Source organism: Saccostrea echinata, unplaced genomic scaffold (genome assembly GCF_033153115.1).
Source record: "Saccostrea echinata isolate AGI-Se365-2 ecotype Australia unplaced genomic scaffold, CSIRO_AGI_Sech_v1 ptg000028l, whole genome shotgun sequence".
Taxonomy (NCBI): domain Eukaryota; kingdom Metazoa; phylum Mollusca; class Bivalvia; order Ostreida; family Ostreidae; genus Saccostrea; species Saccostrea echinata.
In genome coordinates this window covers 3,446,918-3,461,602 of record NW_026889777.1, presented here as the reverse complement: position 1 = coordinate 3,461,602, position 14,685 = coordinate 3,446,918, and the positions used below count along the sequence as shown (strand labels likewise).

The following is a 14,685-nucleotide window of genomic DNA, read 5'->3' as shown; positions in this document are numbered from 1 at the left end:
GTTAGTATATGTTTTTTTTTAACTAAATAATAAAATAATTTAAAGTAATATTTGAACAAATTACAAATTCTTGTAAAGACTTAAAAAGTAGAGGATGGCCATACTTCAATTCTATTTGTAGTGGACACAAAAACATGTACTTGTAATTGTGCATACTGAGAAACAAAAATAGAGTTCAAAGGAAAACACGAAGTTAAAAAAAACAACAACCTCTTTAAAGACATACATGTACTAGTGTACGAATTAATAGATCGTAATTATTTTCTACGGACACTTTCATATTAAATATGAAAATATATTTTGTTGTTTTATTTTTTACTTGTTAAAGATCAAAGGATGAACTGAACTCTGTGCTGAAGGCTATTGAGGTGGCATGTGATGGTATAAGTAAAGCCAGTGAATATGGACAAAAATGGTTAGTTTGTGTAAATTCTACTTTAAAAAAAAAACAGAATCACATATTCTCCATTATGGAAAAAAGTTCCTACCGCAACATTTAGATTCACCAAGATTTGTTTGGTTGATTTGTTGTCTGGTTGGTTGTTCAATTGTTTGCTTTGCATGTTTTTAGGCCATCTGAGTCACACTGACCACCAATCTGTTTTGTCTGCAGTGTAAAACTTCTGTAAATGTCTAAACATTCTCAGTTTCTTCGCTGAAATGACTGAAACAATTCAACCTAATGGCATCTTTGAATGAAGGGATGTACATATTGTCTAAAATTTGGCAGCCACGACTCTTTCTCAAGGGGGGCTTTCGGAGTGGGCAAATTTGATGTAATATTATCAAATCTTCTTTACCCCACAGTTTTCCAGCAGAAAGCTATTTGAGCATTGACTGCTCTATCAAAATTATGAAGATCAAGACCTGTTGGTGCAGGGTAAATCCCCAGAGTGGGTCTCAGTTATCCATTTAGTAGAAATGCAAGATATATCTTAGAATCACATTCCTTACTAATTAAGAGGCAGGAAAATATATTTGACTACTTTAAATCCTCTACCACAAATCAATTTTTCTCCATTTAATCTCGCTAGCGAGTTTATTGTTTGCAAGATTATGTTGAGCAATTGCAATAAGGAAATAATGAAATTCATGAAATGACCCGCGATTGCAAGACTCTGATTTCAGGGTGGGGTTAATTAGTCATGTTTCTTTGAAAATCTTTTTTTTTTAATGATTGACATTAAGCAGGTGGACCCTATATACATGAATGATTATAATTTGCAGTATGCTTCATTTACAGGTTATGATTGTCATGTTTTATGATTAAAATGAAATACTTTTGAAACAAGCGTAAGAATGATTTGTAAGATATATTTCAGTGCATTTTCAAGGCCATTTTCATTCCTAGGTTAAATTGGACCCCGGGAGTCTTAACAATAACTCAGTTTTTGTTGTTGTTCTTTTTATTTATAAAATGATATTTCTTCTAGCATTATGGAAAATAGGAAATTCAAAATCAACAGTGCATTTTTTAACGAGAGATTGACATTTCATTTTGTACATGTAGAAAACTTTCTAAGAGATCTATAAGAAGTGTTATGAATTAAACACTGTTTAATATTGCTTTTGGAATTACTTGTAGAAATAATATTTCTAATATTTGAATCCGAAAATTTAAAGAAAGCTTAATATGATTGATTGATTGATTTATGTTGTTTTACGTACCGTTCGAGAATTTCTTCACTCATATAGAGACGTCACCATATACCGGTGAGGGGCTTCATATTTAGACCATTACTCAGGGCCCTTGAGCAGTGAGAATTCTTTATCGTGCCAACGCCTATTGTGACACGGGGCTTCGGTTTTTTAAGGTCTCATCCAAATGACCCGCGACTTTCACTTCAAAGTGCTGAACGCTTGTCGAAGGAACAGCTACTACCTATACTTTATCGTCTTAGCTCAGTCGCTCTCGTTATTCGAACACGCGGCCATCCGATCACGGAGCAAGCGCTCTACCGACTGAGCTCCAATGTCTCTATATTGCGTTCTCTTAATCTTACCGTCACTGAAAGCTTAAGAGGATACAATATAGAGACACTGGAGCTTACATGTACTAAGTGCTTACACCATTGAAACACTTGTATAACATGACTGTATAACATGATTTTCCAAAATTTTCATTTCTTCCTTGTTTCAGTTTACCTCCAGGTGAGCAATTCTTGGGCGAAGATATCTCTGTAGTAGAGACAGGCTCTGATTTTGACCCAGATTTTGACTTAAGTGTCACAAAAGCATCTATAAGAGATTTTGAGGAAGCAACAAAAGATACTAGCATTCTCCCGACGGAAGTAGTCGGGGTCTATAAGTTAAACAACATTCGTACAGAACTGGAAGTTAAAATAGATCACAAAAGACCCCTAGCTTGTTCACAAATCAAAGGACAAATAATAGCGAGCGGAAAAAAATCCAGAATACCTGTGAAGAATATTACGGTTGATGTAAGTAATAAAACGTCATATCTAGTATTATTTCAACATTTCTCATTCAGATTTCTTCTTTGATACATTCAATTCCTCTTCTTTAACTCTCACTGATTTTCATATTTTTAAAAAGTATGATATCTCTACGTAGGGAACCACCATTGGCCTTTCCTTGACGAAAGGAGACTTTTTACTTCTTTTGTATGATTTTCCTGTATTCAAAGAGACTTTAACGGCATCGAGAGTTAAGAAAGGTGTGACAGTCGATGTGCCAGGGGATGCATCGTGTAGTGTAAGCGTTAAAAAACAGGACATTCAGAAGGACCTCGATCTGCAGTATACGGTAATATATTAATAAAATAATGTGCGATTTTACGATACGTTTTGGATATATTAGTAATCCACCACTTATTGGAGAGAGCTTAAGCTTTTCTGCTCTTGATTCTTTTCCAGTTTAACTTTAAAAGATAGAGTGTGAGATTATATATTTAGAATCACAAGTTACTTCAATGTTTAAATACTGCTTGTTATATTTAATTTCTATCTTTTAGCTATTGAATTTAGAAGGAAGGTGAATTAATGTAATTAAGATATGATTAAAATGTAGCAAGTTTGTCAATTTTTTTTAAATGCAGCCAAAAGAAATTTATCAGCATTTAAAAAAACTTTGTCATGTATTTTAGGTACATAAAATAGACAAAGATCGCATTGAAGGATATAAAGAGGAGAATCCCGAGGAGTTCGGAATGATTGATATTCCGGATGGTATCTATTTAGAGACCAATGTCGATGTTGAAGATAGCACTTTTAACTTCAAAGATAAAAATAGGACAGAGGAATCATCTTACTTTAAGATGGAAGCACATATGGATGGTGCAACAAAGAAAAGAAAATGGAAAATAGAAAGTCACAAATGCAGTGAAAGTAACGGAACACTATCAATTCCTATTTCACTGAAGACTTTGTACGTAAAAAAATGATTTTTTTAAGATTCTGCATATGCTCGTTAGTACATACATATTTAATTTTTATTCCAGATGTCTTAAATATATTTGAACAAGAGCAATGAAATATATGGAGATAACGAACAGTATTCAAGCTCAAAAGTCCATTATACAATACAAAATAGGAGCAGAGCAAACACGGACCTCCAAACATCAGAGGTGGGATCAGGTGCCATGGAGGAGTGAGCATCCCCTGCCGACCGGTCACCCCGCCGTGTGCTCCTTGTCATGATCGGGAAATAACGGAAAAATCCGTCGTCAATTCAGTGTGTAAATAATGGTCTAACAATTAGTATGAAAAACGTCAGTCAGCATTTGACTCAATGATAAATTGTATTTGCTGACAAGGTCATTGTATCGACCATAGAACTTACGAAATGATGACTTTAAACGCGACAGCTGATATTCTTGTTTCATCAACTTATTTGTCAATAATTTACCTCGTTTTAGAAATTGTACATACGTAGAGCATGCTCTTGCGTATCGAATCAACTGAAAGATATATACCCCGTATGCAGGTGATGAAGGTATATTGCTGCATAAGTAAGGGAAGTTGACGATTGAAAAGTTAAAGTCATCACGTTTATCATAAAGCTTGGTTGTTAGATTACCATGAACGTCTTTTTCAAGTAAAATATCCAAATATGAAACAGATGTGTCAGACTCTGTGGTATCTTTTATCTCAAGTTCACCAGGATATATCGTATCGACATAAGAATGAAAATAGCCATTGTTAATTGACAATACGTCGTCGATATATCTAAATGTCGAGTTGAGCGCCACAAGTAAATACATGTACAATTTGTTGATATTTTATATATTAATTGAAATACTTTTTAGAGCACATGATCGTCTGAACACTTTATCATAATTTCTAAATCCTCTTTGATTTTCCAGCTTGTGACATTTATGAAAACATATTATACAGGACTTTCAAATAACTCTTAACTAATTATATAATCAAACAAACATATTTTTACAGAACATACGTTGTGATGGTAAGCAAAGAAATTCCTGTTTCGGATAATGACAGCAATGTTAACAAGTCCGACATAGTTCGTCAGAAAACCCTTACCCTGCTTGGAATTAAATCCAAATGTAAAGCGCTGATATTATATAGATTCCCTTTTTATGATGAATGGGAAAACAATGGAGATGAGGACAAGGAAGTGGAAATTCATGTGGAGTGTATAGAATCGCAGAGGTACTTTCTTCATAAAAGGGCAAACGTACTGAGAGACACTGGCAAATGGATTCAATTTGAAGACGGAGACGAATCTGCCGATTTTCTGATTTCTGAAAGAAGTTTATTAGAGGTTGATGTCAAAGAATCTGCAAAGGTAGCAGATCATTATCCAGCAGACAAAACGACATTTACTTTTTTGAAAAATAGCAGTTGCTTTATTGAACTTCCCATAGAATTTGTTATTAACAAGAAAGGGAAACTGGTGGGATATGTCTATTGTAACTTACCTGACAAAGTAGTTCATTGGAAGAGGTTGCCGTGGATGGAAATGAAGGAACGATACAAAGGTTTCCTTATCTGTTCCTTTTATACAGATTATTTCATTTTTATATAAAACAATTTCATAAGATTTTAAATACATAATAGGTCGCCTGCTATCTTTCATAAGTAACTGTATTCTTGGATAAATTAATTGTTTGTCTTTATTATTGTTATTATAGATGCAATGAAATCAAAGATGCCATTGTCTAAAGGTATGCAAACAAACTTGCTAAAAATGATTTAAAGCGACACTCCTTGTGATAAATAAAAATTCTAGCATTATACAATATTCGGCCAGTCCCTACAGTAAAGGGTGTTGAATAATGTTTTTAAATCATATATTCTCAACAGAGCAAAGAAAGAAAGAACATAAAACCAGACAGGATAAGCAAAAGGAAAAAGAGATTGGCTTTGCTAAAGGCATAGAAAGTGTGGTGAACGAGATGTTCAATAATTTAACACAGGATGAACAGGAAAAACTCAAAAAAGATCTTAAGATGACTGGGAGCGAAGGACAAAGCCTTATTGATCGATTTATCACTCGTGTTAAGAAAGAAAATGATGGTTTAAGGTACTTGATGAATGAGTTGCGAAACCTCAACCGAAATGATTTGGTCCTAGAGCTTACAAAGAGAGTGGAACAGTATGGGAAACCAGAGTGATTGAGAACGAAATAACATTTCAGCTTAACAAATGACATCATTAATAAACCAAAGACAAAGAGAGGGAGAAACAACATATGAACAACAACAATGAACCAAATGGCTCATGACATTTATAGCGAAATTACTCTGAATATAGAGTCCAATAAAGGATACTATAAATGTAAGGGAAAAGAAGACTATGATCCCACGGCTTCATCGTTAGGGGAAATCTCGTATTCGTAGTCAATTTAAAAAAAAAACAACTAGTTAGTGTTTTCTCAATATATTGTGACATTTAAAATGGCTGGGTTTTTTTCTTTTCTTTTGTTTGTTTGTTTGTTTTGTTTTGTTTGTTTGTTTGTTTTTTTTGTATTGAAGTAACGCTGGCGAAGATTAATTATTTTAATTAATTGTTGATATTTAATATCTATTGGCCATTTATTTAAAAAAAAAGATATCTAACAATCTTCTGCAGTTTTAGCAAAAGTTTGAATAGTAGAAATGAAATAGGTCTTTATTTTATACCTCTAGTTCTATGCTGCACTGGTGTGTGATAGCTTGAAAAACCCACAGACCATATTTCCTAATTTGTCTCTTTTTTTTCATAACTTTTTATTGACCTTACTGTACCGATATGCAAAAGTACATGATTGAATATGTTCTATTTCAAATTTTTCTGTGTAACTTTTGTCTGTGTGATAAAAATTTTATATCTTATCTCTTATTGAGCGTTTGCAATGACAATATATAACATAATTATACCGCAGATATATGTAACTGTGTTTGTTTGTCCTTAAAGCAGAGAATATATTTTATGCACTGAATAATTATAAAAAAAAAAAAATACTGACTACGGTGGAACTTTAAGCCTAATCGATTTGCTTATTGTATTTAATTCCGAACTTTGCAAACCTGGTAAATTAAAGAAAATAAGCACATGAAGCATGACAAAACACGGGTATATTTTCTTTTAACGAATGTTCTTTGATTTTTTTGTGGTAAATGTCTGAAAGAAATGCTCTGTGAATAAGGTTATTTACATGAAATTAGTAAAACCTTTGTTTTCAAGATACAGTTTAAAGAGTTGAAATCCTTAATTTTGCACACTTTTAATCATGTGATTTAAATAAACAAATGTGGTTTGTATGTGCTAAAACTGACTTTCCAAAAGTAATTCTTAATTCAGATTTGTATATCGAGGTACATGTACCAAGTATAATGAACATTACAATGATTTCAACGATATTAAGTATTGAAAGACTTCATCTAATTGACATTCTTATGATAATTACTTGAAACTCGTTGAAAAATCACGCTTTTGTGCAATATGAAGCCTCTAACAAAGCCTGTGGTTACCTGATTTTCCTTTATGTAAAAAGTTTTTCTAATAATAATTACGTAATCTTTTTATCCTGTCTATAGCTAAAGTTGCCGACGACGACAAGTACTTTTTCAGTAATATTTTTAATATATATTCTAGTAATCTTGACTTTGAAATGTTCTTAAAATACCACCTGTGACGTCATCCCTATCGTTCATGACGTGTAGTCCAGTATATTTATTTCAGGAATGGAGAATGGGGAACAACGTGTCTCTCTGACAATAAAACATTTGCTAAACAATGACCGTCTATCTTTTAGATATTGAGCGCATGATGTAATTTATCAAAATAACAAGAAAATTCTTTTGTTTGGAAAAAAATTAATATATAATTTTTACGAACTTATTTCAAAAACACCTGGTATTAATTGTATATGTCTGCATTCATTGTGATTTGAAACTCTTCATCTGATTTATCACATTCTAATTAACATTTTGAATATGGTATGCTCTATGTAACTATCTTCTTCGTGAATTTTACACTGTGGTCGGCTTTCAGAAAAATCGGAAAAGGTTTTATCTAGAGAAAACAATGTCATTTCATGTCATATTACGTACGTACTTTACAAAACCTGAGAAAACAAGATATTTTTAGTTATTGCAACTCATGACAACTAAATAAAATACCTAGGGCTGCAAAAACAAGCGTGATTAATTAATTTAATTCACTTAATTAATTAAATTAATTAATTAATTACCTGATTATTTGATCGCACTCTCTTTCTTTTTCTGGAATAAAAAGAACTATTTCAATATTTTCTAAAATTACTTGAATAAAAATTTAACCCTGATAAAAATGTAAGGTATAGATATTATGAGGAAAAAAGGCATTGTGTGTAAACATTGTAACATAATACCTGGTCTATTTTTTTCATGATTCCGAAAGATGCAGAAGATAAATTATCAGATTAAAAACAAAGATATTTCAGTAAGGAACATAGTATTTCCCTGGAGGAAACACTTTGAAAGGACTATATTTGGTAATAACCAATAATCAGACATTGAGAGATAAATCTAAACCTGGGGGGGGGGGGGGAGGGGGGAGGGATCTGCAGACTTCAAAGCATTAATATTTTTCATCAGCCATGACGTCATATGTTAAATATAACGTCAGGAAAATGACGTTATTTCAAATTTTCCATGATTTATAGAGAAAAAGGTGTATATTAGGTTGATATTGTCACAGAGCGCTGGTCTGCTCTAGCTCAATGTTTTGTGTCTAGAATGATAATATCAATGAAATATGTGAATATTGTTACGGAGCAGGTTTGCGCTCTATAAATTATGTAGTAAAAATTGAACAAATTTTGTCCATTTTGTCCTCTTTCTATGAAATATGACATAAAATCCAAATGGTTTGGGACGTCATAGAAACAAAAATTGCCAATAACCTACATCGGAACTATAATATTTCTTGTTAATTCAGAGTTTTCACACAAAGTATACAATTTAGTACATTTCAAGAAATTTTCAAAATTTGATTTTTGTGGGGGCAAAAATTATGCATATACGCATATAGCTCTTTTTGGAAAGAGAGCCCTTCCATTAAAAGAAAATGAACTTTTGCGGAGAGCAGAAAAAGACTATTCCAGCTTTTTTATATATTTCTTTTAATTATAATCTTGTAATTTTTTACAACAACTTGTGAAAAAAATTCAATATGAGCTCACTTAGAATATTGATTCGTAAAATGCTCCAAGATCTTACATGTAACATAATATTGCTGGTATAATCATTACATTCAAAATTATGTTATAATCAATAGTATTTAACAGTTGTTTAAAAAACTTTCAAAATCAATCCTGAAAAGCCTACAGTAGAACGAATTACCGCTCTTTCGCCTTGCTAGCACACAGTCCACAGTCATTTGTATACTCAGAATTCGCGACTTTTTAAATTTTATTTTACACAGCATATTCAATTTGTTGAAAATTAAATAAATATATAGTTCTACACCAATAAACCTAACAAAAATTACTAAAAACAATTACATTAGCTAACATACATGTAAGTACATGTACATACTTTAACACTTTGGTTTACTATGTTTTAGAATATTTGTTGATAAGCAATAATCTTTATCAATGATATATAAACCTGCGGGAGAAAATAGTTCTACCAAGAAAGTCGGGTTTAATGCATACTTTTGCTTATGGCCATAGGAACTGGGGGGGGGGGGGGCACGGGCTGTGCCCCCTTTCAATAATTTTGCCGATATATAGATTACTATAGAAAACATAGTTACTTTATTCTTGTGTCCCCTCCATAAAAATGTTGATGACCTATTTTTTGGCTTGTCAAAGAATTTTTGGTAGTTGATAATGCCCCCCCCCAACTGAAAATATAAGGATGTCCCCACCCCCTCCCCTCCACCCCCCCAAAAAAACCCCAAAAAACTGAAATTGCTTCCTACGAGCCTGTTGCTCAAATGTCCATTGCATCGTCCATAAAAGTGATATACATGTATCATATCTTTAATGAATAGGTTTATATTACACAAAGGCTTATAAATTTTCTTGGTAGGTTAATTATTCTGCAGGCGTACCGGTGTTTTAGAATGGCATATGACCTCAATTTGGCGGTAAGTTTAGGAGACGTATTTGAAACGCTGACATTTCAGTCCACAATTGGCCGTTTGAATCTTAAAAGCTAATTAAAGTAGCAAGAGTAAGAAATAAAGTACATTTTTAATTAAGGAATAGCGCACTACAGACGGGTAAAAGCATAATATATCCTGAAATGAAAAAGAAAGGCAGGGTAACACCGTCATGCCAAAAATTTTTGACTGCATGGCCAAAATTTACCAAAAAAAGGTCAAAGGGGTATCTTGGTAATTATGCACTCAAATCGGTGTTCAGAATTACCCAACCATGAAATGTATGACGTCACGTAGGGAAAATGGTAAAAAAGCCAAAACACGTGAATATTGATGATGACAGGTTGGTCAACACATCTTGTTAATATACCAATCGATGCACTGAAGATATACACATTGTTTTTCAATATGGAAAGACAATTTCAATTTTTCGTAATCATGATGTGGCTGACGGAAATTCCATGGGGTTCGGCTATTGCATTGCCTAAGTATGGAAAAAGGAAAGAAGGGGTGCTGTGCAGTTTGTTGTGAATTTTGTCAACACAGAACGTCATACCCATCGTCAGAAAGGGACTGGAAACATTTTCAATCAAGCTTGACGATGACGTTGGCGCGTAACAACGCCACGTCAAGATTGGGCTATTCATCCTACCATCTGTAAAATCGCCACATATGACCACTGAAACCACTATTAATACAGTAGGCACTCATAATCGTTACATTCATCCAAAAACTGAAAGAAACCCATTGCGCGATTTTGGTTTGTGAGCTCGTCAACTTTACTAACTGGACAGTAGGGTTTAAAGGAATGCCTAAGCTACTCTCGACCAAACGAAGCGCTGCATTGTCGAAAGGGTTAAATAATATCCCTATGAGAAAGATAAATGGTCTTATGAACTCCATGCAGAGAAGTATTAAGGCTGTGACATATGCGCGAGGGAGGCATAGGATAGGACAAAGATCACCAAATGTTTTCCCATAGACTTCCATACAAAGTTGAGCGCCTGTCACTGATTCATCTATTAAATTTTGGGCAAATGACTTTCTTGCCATGAAAGTTCAAGATCTTGCAACACAAAACATGTCAGAAAAAATATACCGTGCCGCGGCACTTTTACTTTCAAATTCCATTTGTTTACAACTAGGTGCGTTCAGCACCAAATGAAAATCTCTAACGAAAGTGCATCCCTACCTTCAAATTTTTACCTGTAACTCCTATATATCTCAAAGGAGCCCAAGTCTTGATATGAGATTTTTATCACCTTTATTTCACTTGTCAAATACATAACAAGTCTTTTCTCTTAATGACCAATCACGATCCAGGTAGCATTTTCTTCTCCGCACAACTTTGGTGTCCAAAATGTCAGCGCCCATGCATATGATTATGTAGGTGTTTTTCCAGGAGATAATGAGGAGTTTCGATTTTCACTTTTGAGGGGTCGGTCATTTGAGTTTCAATAACTCATGAATTATGGGTCAAAAACAAATGAGATTTTGCTTACTTCTTTAAATGTTAGATAACAATACTGGAAATTATGTTCGAAAATAGAACATTAAATCACTTCAAAAGTTTACCCTGCGTTATTTTTTCCTTTCAGTATAAAATGCAAGAAATAATACTCAAAATTTGCGACGAAAAATGTTGCCTTTATATTAATTAAGTAAATAAGTAGCTCACTGACCAGTATGTCTATTTGAATTTTCTTTCCCAGCAGCTACAGCTCTCAAGCTAGGAGACATGTACTTCAAGTCCTTGTCAAATTAATTCGAAAACAAGAGGCGGTTACAAAATGACATTAATGATATATATAATACGAGAATATTTTTTATCTAAATTTAACATCAATTATAGTTATATGATTTTACACGCTTTCAATTTAAATGTTTCTGTATAAATCTATACTAAATCAATGTCATGGCAATACTGATAATATTAATTGGCACACATTTCTCCTATTTCTATAGTATAATATGATGGCCGGGTGAAAAATCTACCAGTATACATCATATTCAAATTTCACTATACATGAACCTGAAGGACTTGCATAATTGAGGAGCTGTACTGCACCATGTGTACTGAAACAAATAGTGATACTAAAAGTTCATCCATGACAACTGACTTAGCAAGTCATGTGCATTCCACCAGACTCTAGCCTAGCATCAATGCACTCTGTTTCAGATTTGAGTAGTTGGACACCCTGTCAGCCTGTCGAGGATTCTTTTGGTGATGGGTTTTAACGATTCACTGTTGAATAAATCCAAGACGTCTGATCAAGCTTTCATGTACAATCTGCACATGCAGTATTCAGTGTATAGTCGTTTGCCGTTTCCCCCTGTCTATTTATCATTTTTAAAAAGTTCGAGTTCTAGCTACCTTTTCTTTATTATTATTTCTTTCATGCATGTTGTATGATTGTATACCGGTTTTGTTTGTTTGTATGTTGTTTAACGTCCCTCTCGAGAATTTTTCACTCATATGGAGACGCCACCACTTGCCGGTGGAGAACTGCAAATTTTGTCCTATACACGGCACTTACGGTCATTGAGCAGTGAATGATCTTTTTCAGGCCAGCACCTACTACGACACGAGACCTCGGTTTATAAGGTCTCATCCGAATGATCGGTCTCCACGACCCACAGTGGGATTCGAACCCGCGACGTAAGGATCAACTCCTTACCCCGCGACTGTAGAGCGAACGCTCTAACCACTGCGCCACGCGGGCGACTTCTAACTTTTGAGAGTTTTTTTTTAATACAACATAAACGAAACAATATGTTATTGCTTCTGGTGTACAAAATTATTGATCAGGCGTAACTTGTATTTTTCTCCTTGACTTTGATTCTAATCATTCGACTTTGGTACAGGTTACGACACATCTTCTTATTGTTAGCAACATTTACATTGGTTCCGGGCATGAGATAATTATGTTCGACCATATAAAATTATGGATATAAACTAAACATTTCAACCCCTTTGACTTTCACCTTTTTCAAGATATCCACGAGTCAATCAGACGAAAAATCTTAATTATGATAATTAGGTACACCTGCATGAAGTGTTATTTTTAAAGTTTCTAAATTTCAAACTAATGGATCAGTCAGGAAAGAATTCCCAAACACTCTGTCTGAAACATGTTTAATGACCATATTCAGGGCCATCATATATGAACTAGTCATAGGCAAGAACATTAAATGCTTATTTAATATTACATTTAGACTGCATAGTATTACATAATTTACACTTCCGGTTTCTATGACCTTTCACGTTGAAATGACCATACCTCAAATTCTAGTTATGCTCTATTATCCGACGAAATTCTATGTATCAAATTCAAATTAAACTAAACATGAACCTGAAGGACTTGAGTAATTAAGGAGCTTTACTGCACCATGTGTACTGAAACAAATCATGTTACTGAAAGTTCATCCATCACATCTGACTTCGCATGTCATATTAATTCATACTACTGCACAAATATAACATTTCTTTCACAAGTATTAACAACGTAAAGAGACAAAAGAAATACGCCAAGCTATCTTTGCTATCGAAAACCTTGAAGTTGAGTATGAAAACTGAAAGTAATGTTAATTAGAACACCTTTATTTTTTATAATCAAATTTTAGAATCAACCAGAATGTGGGAAATGGTGTGGATCTATCGCTATATGCGCGCAGACAGCCAAGTTTGACCCAAACTGGTGACCGTCACAATGACAGGTTGTGTAGCGGTTCATGTGATAGGTATCCCCAGCTTTTATTATATGTCCATCAGGAGCTTTGCAATTATGACCTGAAAAATATATCCTTTTATATAAATGAAGTGATACAGCATCATTGTAATGTCTGAAGTTGGTATACATCTGTTCTCTTTACAGGGAAGTACATGTACTAGCCCCCCCTTGTTTAAGTGCATTGTGACAGTCTTGTGTTTCTTAGACCGAAAATATTCCAGTCAAAACCAACAATTGCTTCGCTCAGTGCAAACGGGTAACTGATTTTCTTTACCAGTTGTATCATCTAAAACAACGTAACAATTGCGATTGCACTTAAAGTCATGATCAGCTAACATCACGCTTATAATGAACATTTTTGTACTTAAGAACTCCTTTAATTAATCCTGAAATCAGTGTTACAGGTATTTGGCTGTAGCATATATTCCTCAATTTTCCGATGCTGCTTATAGGAATTAGTTCATATTCATGGCCGTGTCCACTCAAAATAACCAATGAATAAATTTGTTGGCTAAATGCATATTATTAAGTTAATTACCGTTTGGACAAGTTGGGCAACATTTGTCTTTTTCATGAATGGCGTCCACGCAGGGTGTGATGAAGCAGTCGGCAATGGCGCACATAGCCTGACCACTTGTAGTACACTGGCAGTATTCGCATGGCGTAGGTTTAAACGAACCAATCGGGTAATAGGAACCTTGGTAGTAACATCCTGCAGTAGTAGTCAATTCCAGGGGAAGTAACTCCCCTTGCACGTAAGTAATCGCAAAAACCAATACTGCAGCCGAAATCATTCCGACTTGTATGGAATAGGAATAGGACAAAGTAAAAATGAGGTCTGAATGACATACTTCTCCTTATCATTTTGGAAGATTATTTACACTCTTCCCAGGTAACAGAGTTCGCATTGTTACTGATATAGTTAAAGTCACGATAATTTTATCAACTGTTGACCTTGACGTTTGATAAGCAACAAGATTAATATGATAGTTTTGAATGTCTTCCAATCGATTCTCCCAATTTGATATAGTAACAAGCAGGTTTACGTATATAAATTAATGACTAAGGTATTGTTTGAGCAACATTTTATTATTAGTCTGTTGATTGTTTTGCATATTTTAACTTTAAGACGGTTACCTCAAGAAATCGACCTTGGTGCTTCTAACGCTTATTATAAGGAAAACTTCTGAGCGATTTTTGTCAAGCATACTTATATAATGTTTACTTCTCAATCAATGAATCAGACAATGACGTACATGTATCACGGTGTGATTTTTGATACAAACAATTTTAGTGACATGTTTTAGCTGACTTTGAAATATACTTTTAATTATCTGTAATTACTTTAAACATCACGAAAAACTTTAATTATGCTAATTACTATGTAACTCAAAATGCGT

General features: G+C 33.9%; 1 protein-coding gene across 1 annotated transcript; it reads right to left on the bottom strand.

Annotated features, from left to right (window-relative positions):
* Positions 1–13,180: 13,180 nt before the first annotated feature.
* LOC133193911 (von Willebrand factor C domain-containing protein 2-like) lies at positions 13,181–14,090 on the bottom strand. The gene is made up of 2 exons (XM_061329824.1): positions 13,824–14,090; positions 13,181–13,344 (listed from the first exon to the last, which is right to left on the bottom strand). Exons 1-2 carry the CDS (start codon positions 14,077–14,079, stop codon positions 13,181–13,183), a joined length of 420 nt encoding a protein of 139 aa, XP_061185808.1. The 5' UTR covers positions 14,080–14,090.
* Between the last annotated feature and the right edge of the window lie 595 nt (positions 14,091–14,685).